This window comes from Dipteris shenzhenensis, chromosome 5 (genome assembly GCF_047967505.1).
Source record: "Dipteris shenzhenensis isolate YYH24624 ecotype China chromosome 5, Dip_SZ_1.0, whole genome shotgun sequence".
NCBI classification, from domain to species: domain Eukaryota; kingdom Viridiplantae; phylum Streptophyta; class Polypodiopsida; order Gleicheniales; family Dipteridaceae; genus Dipteris; species Dipteris shenzhenensis.
The window spans coordinates 1,033,499-1,040,164 of record NC_141600.1 but is presented as its reverse complement, the minus strand read 5'-3'; the positions used below and the strand labels follow the sequence as shown (position 1 = coordinate 1,040,164).

The 6,666-nt window shown below is 44.5% G+C and overlaps 1 protein-coding gene across 1 annotated transcript; it reads left to right on the top strand.

Annotated features, from left to right (window-relative positions):
- Window positions 1–770: 770 nt before the first annotated feature.
- LOC147901463 (uncharacterized) lies at window positions 771–2,980 on the top strand. The gene is made up of 5 exons (XM_087375138.1): window positions 771–1,098; window positions 1,182–1,492; window positions 1,635–1,719; window positions 1,967–2,495; window positions 2,605–2,980. The coding sequence occupies exons 1-5, from the start codon at window positions 771–773 to the stop codon at window positions 2,978–2,980; spliced, it is 1,629 nt and encodes a 542-aa protein (XP_087231264.1).
- Window positions 2,981–6,666: the final 3,686 nt, after the last annotated feature.

The window sequence follows — 6,666 nt, the reverse complement described above, 5'->3', positions numbered from 1 at the left end:
TTTCGCCAATGAAAGGGTCCGTGGAGATGTGATGAGAATTAAAAATGTTCATAACTCTCCAACCGTAGCTCGGATTGATGAGATGTAAAAAGATATATTTATAAAAATCTATCCAACTAAATGGTGAAAATAATCTTATAGGAAAAAAATTACCTCCCAACACAAAAAAAGAGCTAGAGAGGACATGAGTATATGCATGGTGCGCTAAGTATATCACATTTACGCTGAAACGCGTTTTAGAGCCCAGCCAGGCCTGAAACGCCGTTTCAGAGAAGTGCCATTTCCTGAAACGCGTTTCAGAGTCTGAAACGTTTCAAGACCCTGAAACGGCTGGCTGAAACGTTTCAGCCAGTCTGAAACGCATTTCAGAGCCCTAAAACGTGACGTTTGAGACAAGACAGGCTGCTAGGTCTCCAACATCTTGCGAAATCCGCTGCCAGCCCCGTTTTTTGTCTTTCTGCTTCCGATTTTGGCCTCCTTCCACTCCTTCAGCCTCATAGTACATACTCTCTCCATCCTCAAGGTTTTCCAGCCCTCCTTCAGCCCCATTCACTCCTTTCCTCTCCTTTCTCTTGCAGCCTGCTTCAGCCCTCCATCATCATCTACTTCCCTCCAGCCCTCCTTCAGCCCTCCTTCAGCCCCCTCTTTCAGCCCTCTCTTTCAGCCTTCTGTTCCCTCCTCTTTCAGGCCCCACTTTCAAGTTTCAGCCCTCTCTTTCAACCCTTGGCTCTCTTTGTAGTTTCAGCTCCCCTTTCAAGCAACAAGCTTCCATGGCTTCAAGACACCGTACCCCTGAGTCTCATTTCGAGGTAGAATTCACCCAATCAGATTTTTGGTGGAGTCAAGTCGATCTCATGGGTGCCTACGACTCCAAGAAAGGACGCACTCGCAAGTTCATGTGCAGGCGTTGTGGATTGAAAAGAGGTGGGATTCCTGATAGGGTGAAGGCCCATCTTCTTGGCATCAAGGGAGAGGGGATTACAATATGCAATGAAATATCCGAGGAAGAGAAAGCAAGGTTGGCACGAGAGGTTGAGGCATTTCCTTCCGCGAAGAAAGGTAGGACTATTGCATCCACTGGTGGAGGAGCTACTTCAGGTGCTCAAAAAGGAGTCCTCTTTCCTCTGCTGCTGCTACTACAATTTCATCTTCTGGGAGTGCACATGTTCTTGGAGCTACAGGTTCTACTCCTATTGCATCTCCTTCACCTCTCCCACCTACACGAAGGCAAAGCACCCTTTATACTGCATGGCATCCACAAAGGAAGGCACAGGTAGATGCAGCCGTGGCCCGTTTCTTTTACTCGAATGGGATTAGTTTCAATGTGGCACGGTCTGCTTATTTCAAGGAGATGGTGACTGAAATTACAGCCTTTGGGCCCACATACACCCCTCCCACTTTTGATGCATTGAGGGGAAAGCTTCTAGAGGATGAGGTGAAGGCAGTTAATGAGGCCATTCAGCATGTTAAGGAGAAATGGCATAAGTATGGGGTCACTTTGGGTAGCAGATGGCTGGAGTGATGTACATAGTCGATCACTAGAGGGTATTTTGGCATATTGCAGAGGATCTTCTTTGTACATACACTCCATAGAGTGCGGAGTACAACAAAAAACAGCAAATGTTTTGATGCAGATGTGGGCAGATGAAGTGGAGTATGTGGGCCCGTCTAATGTTGTGCAGTTGGTTTCAGATGGTGAAAATACCAATAGGGCTGCAGGTGCATTATTGGAACAAAGGTACCCCCATATTCAATGGAGTTCTTGTGTTGCCCATTGTTTGAATAATTTGTTGAAAGACATTGGCAAATTACCTTGGGTAAAAATTGTAATTGATAATGGAAGAGAGATAGTTGGGTTCATTACACACCATCATTTTTCTCTCTCTTTGTATCGCACCTATGCAAGGAAGGAGCTTTTGAAGTATGCATAGACAAGGTTTGCATACAATTATATGATGCTTCGCAGACTATAGACCTGCTCTTAGGCAAGTTGTGGCAAGCCCACAGTGGGATGCATGGCCCACTTCAAAGCAGGCTGTTGGGATATTGGTGTACGATTTGTGCATAGGCAGCGATGACTTTTGGGCTGATGCATCACACTTGTATGACTTGTGTAAGCCGATTGTCTTGTTGCTAAAAAAGGTTGATGGAGACATGCCTTTTATTGGCAAGGTATATGAGGGGATGGATCGTATGATAGAAAATATCAGAGTGTTAGAGAAAGATCCCCACAGGTTGAAAGAGCTGGAGGACTTGGCTGTGACTAGGTGGAATCAGTACTACTCTCCCATTCATGCGGCTGCATTTGTGTTGGACCCAGAGTTTCAACACAAGGCAACTGCACAACAAAGTGATGCAGAGGTGGTCCGTGGTTGGAACCTCACTCTTCAGAAGATGGTGCAAATGCCAGAGGCTCGCCGGACAGTGAAGGACCAGCTCGCCAATTACAGCAATAAGGAGGGCATATTTGGATGGCCAGATGCCCAGCATGACAGGTAATCCTAACTCATTTAAATTCTTAAATTTTACTATTTAATGATTCATAATTTTCAGATTTCATGAGCTTTGCCATATATCTGAATTTTATGATCTTTCAAATTTCAGATTTCGAGTTGGGTCTGTTACATGGTGGGAGGATTATGGAGCTGATTCCCCACAGCTGCAATCGCTTGCCATTCGGATTCTCAGCCAGGGTTGTAGCTTCTCCTCTTGTGAGTGCATGTGGAGCAGCTTTGCCCACATCCATACAAAGAAGAGGAACCGTCTCAAAGCACACAAGGCGAACGATCTTGTCTTTGTTAATGCAAACTTGCGTTTGCTTAACAGGATGAGACAGGAGTACACTCATGACAAGTTCATTGGTTTTCATAAGCCTGATGACACCCTCACTGATGATGATGAGGAGGGGGAGGACGATGACGACGACGACGACAACGACGATGAGGAGGTGGCAGTGGAGGAGGAGGAGGAGGACTCTTGAGCAGCTGAGCTATCTAGATTCGAGAATCTACATTATGGATTTTGATCATATCATCAGTGATGTAGCGGTTGGCCTTAAGGCTTAGAGCCTAGGCTTTTGGGAATGTGAATTTTGTACTTTTGACTCTTGAGTCTTGAGTCTTGACTCTTGACTCTTGACAATGAGACATAATAATATATGAATCATATATTATATTGCCTTTGGCATTTTGTAACTTGTCATTCTTTAGCTTTTCTCATTGATTTCAGATTTGTCATTTATATTTGTAATATGTATTGCTCACTGCTAAGTTAACTTCTAAGCTCCAAGTTCTAAGTTATAATTTGTAACTTGTTCTAACTTCTAACTTCTAAGTGACATTGTGCCATGTGGTAAGTATTATGCACTATATTTTAAGTTACAGGTAGGCTGTAGGCTGTAGCATTCTAAATGTGTGTGTTCTCATCTCCAAACTCCCTTTTCTAAACCTCCCTTGCTGACGTGGCGTTTCCCCGTTTCAACCCTCCCAGAAATCCCAAAACGTTTCCGTTTCCGTTCCCCGTTTCCGTTTCTCCTAACTATGAAGTATATACATAATGAAAAAGATAGATAATATATACATGGTGCATTGCACCCTTTTGTTGTAGTTCATGTTGAAATGATAATGCTATGGGGCTGAAGTTGTTGTTCAGATGTCAATGTTCTCTTGAAGTTAATGTTCTCAGATTTGGTGTGTGTGTTGTGGGGCGGAAGTCGATGTTGAGGGAAGCCTACTCATCCACTTAATGTTTGGGGCTGATGTAAATGTTGAGGGTGTGCTGCTCATCCCCTAATGCTTGGGGTTGAAGTAGATGTCAAGGGCGGGCTGCTCATCCACTTAATGTTTGGGTTTGAAGTAGAGACGTTGAGGGCGGGCTGTTCATCCACCTCATGTTTGGGGCTGAAGCATATGTTAAGTGGGGGATGAAGGCCATGTTGAGATGATAATGTTATGGGGCTGAAGTTGTTGTTCAGATGTTAATGTTCTCGTGAAGTTAATGTTCTCGGATTTGGTGTGTGTTGTGGGGCTGAAGACTGAAGTAGACGTTGAGGGCGGCTTGCTCATTCACTTAATGTTTAGGGCTGATGTAGATATTGAGGGCATGCTGCTCATCCACCTAATGTTTGGGGTTGAAGTAGATGTCGAGGGCGGGCTGCTCATATACTTACCATGCTGCATGATTTGGGGCTCCTCATATACTTCGTGTGTACAATGCACACACTGTGTACGGCTGAAGTACAATGCACATACCGTGTAAGGCTGCTTACAAGCATGTGTTCGGGATGGAATTAAGCATGTCATCAGGCTGCTCATGTACTTCTCATGCATGCATCATTTGGGGCTGCTCATATACTTCCCATGCTGCATGATTTGGGGCTGCTCATGTACTTCCCATGTTATTGTTTCGCTTGGGGCGCTCACGTTTTAGATTTTTGGGTTTGGGCCATGGGATGACAAACTGTAACCAGCCTTTAGTTTCCTAAAGGACAGTAGACCATAACTTGCATTGCATATTCATTACTCACAGCCACATCGCATCATTTCCAACCACTTAACTTTAAACAATACCACTTAGAAACAATTGAGAAATAACTAGATGGAGGCTAGAGTGCCCCTGCTCAATGAAACCAAGTACAAGACACCACACTGGTCCCAAACTATTGGCGCCCCTTCCGGTATTTATTTATTTCTTTAAGAATGAGATTTGTTCATACAAGAAGGGCTCACCCTTGTGCTCTACCCCATGGGCAATTCCACTGTCCAAGCCAAACCTTGGCTATAACCTACATTCCATCCTAGTGCACACACTAGTACCCAAGTGCCAAGGCAAAGCTAAGGCATTCACCATTTGTCCATGACCAACTATAAAGGTGCCCAAGCATAAAGACTGTAACCAACTGTTAATGACAAGGCATCCATACACTTTCCAAAATGCTCAAGCAGCCTCAAAACTTCCAAATGCAATACACTGCCCCTCTGGCACTCTCCCAGGCACACCCTTTGTAACTGAGTGTTTGCTTAAGCCTGTAAGGTCCAGAGGAAGCTCCAAACAGCAAACGGAGCAACAACAAGCTTCCAAAAATCACCATATGGAATCACATGAAAGGGATAGCGACAAGAGAATTCAAACCAGCTTCCACGGACTTCAATCCAGCTCCGAAACGCCTCCAGAAGCAACACATCCAGTGTTGAGGCTAGCAAGAGGAACTGGCAGCTAGGAGAGGGGAAGAAAGAGAGGGATAATGGGCTGGAATCAGAGACAGAAGAGAGCAAGAGGATCACGGGCAGGAGAGAGAAGGTGAGCAGGCCGTATAGTAGGGGAAAAGGGCAGTACAACTGTGAATGGACATCTGTACATCAGCCTTTGGTATCCGTACAGCAGCAGCATTAATGGCGTTCGTACAGCCAGCAGTGGAATCCCGTACAGCAGCAAACTAGAGTCCGTACAATCAGCCCAGAAAAGCGTGCATCTTTCCGTACAGCCAGTAATAAAAGACCCATACAGCAGCATTGAAAGAGACTGTACAGCAGGTACGGACACCTTGAATGCAGTTCATGTAGTCCGTACAGCCGTACGAACTGCCTCGAGATGCGTGTAGACAAAAAATGCAAGGAGTCAATCCTTGGAATGGGTCCTTGGAATTCGTACGGCATGTCTCGAGATGCGTGAAAAAATGAGCCACCAAAAAGAAACATTACGTTAGCCTTGGAAGGAGAGAAAGAGTGTAGGTGTGCATGAGGGAGTGCCATATGGCCCCCTCATTAAAGCTCTAACCCTTGCCCCTCACATTAAAATCCTCACCCCTTCTAACCAATGAAACATTGGTTTCCTTGGGCCTAACTTTAGGACCCCTCTAAACCTTGCCTTGCCTCTAGCAAGTAGGCCTAGTGTGTGCACCTAGGGACTTCTGGGAAGTGTCGCTTCCCTGGGCTAGCTCCCTAAGCCAAAGTTAGTCACGGTTCATAACTTCACGTCCCCGTGACACAAACTTATAATGAACACAATGCTCATGTGTAGAGGACAATGCAAACAAGGCATGCGAAGCATACCACAAAGCACATAATGCCTCAGGAGTATGGAGTGCACACAATGCATACAAATGCATCCCATGCATAGAATGCACACAATCCATTAAGAATAGAATGCATGTAATGCGAGAAAAGCTCCGAGCATTCAATTTATGTGGAAACTAAAGTGTTGGCTAGAAAGAGACATGTTTAGCTAGAATGATACAAGGTCCAAGCAGGCTGCAATGAGACATGGTTTGGGACTGGAATGAATTGATCTTGGGATTGAAATGACATAGGATTGGGTCTGGAATACTATCTATATATTGGAAATTGGAATACAATGCATAGAATGTGTGCAATGTTTGGCATTCGTACAATGCATACAATGTCTTAGGGCTGGAATACATTGCATTAGCAATAATGAAGCATATTTTGAAACCTATTTTTGTGCTGGAAATAGAAGAAACTATACCATCCATAAAGATCATATTATCTATAAATCTCAAAACAAACAATTGTGGGTTGCGTTTTGAGCAAATACATGTGGTTAGGTCCATTTCATTCCATACATGTAACGTAACATCCTCCATAAACTTATAGGCTGTCAAATTTCCGAGATCCATAGAATGAAGTGGTGTGAGGCCACCACACAATA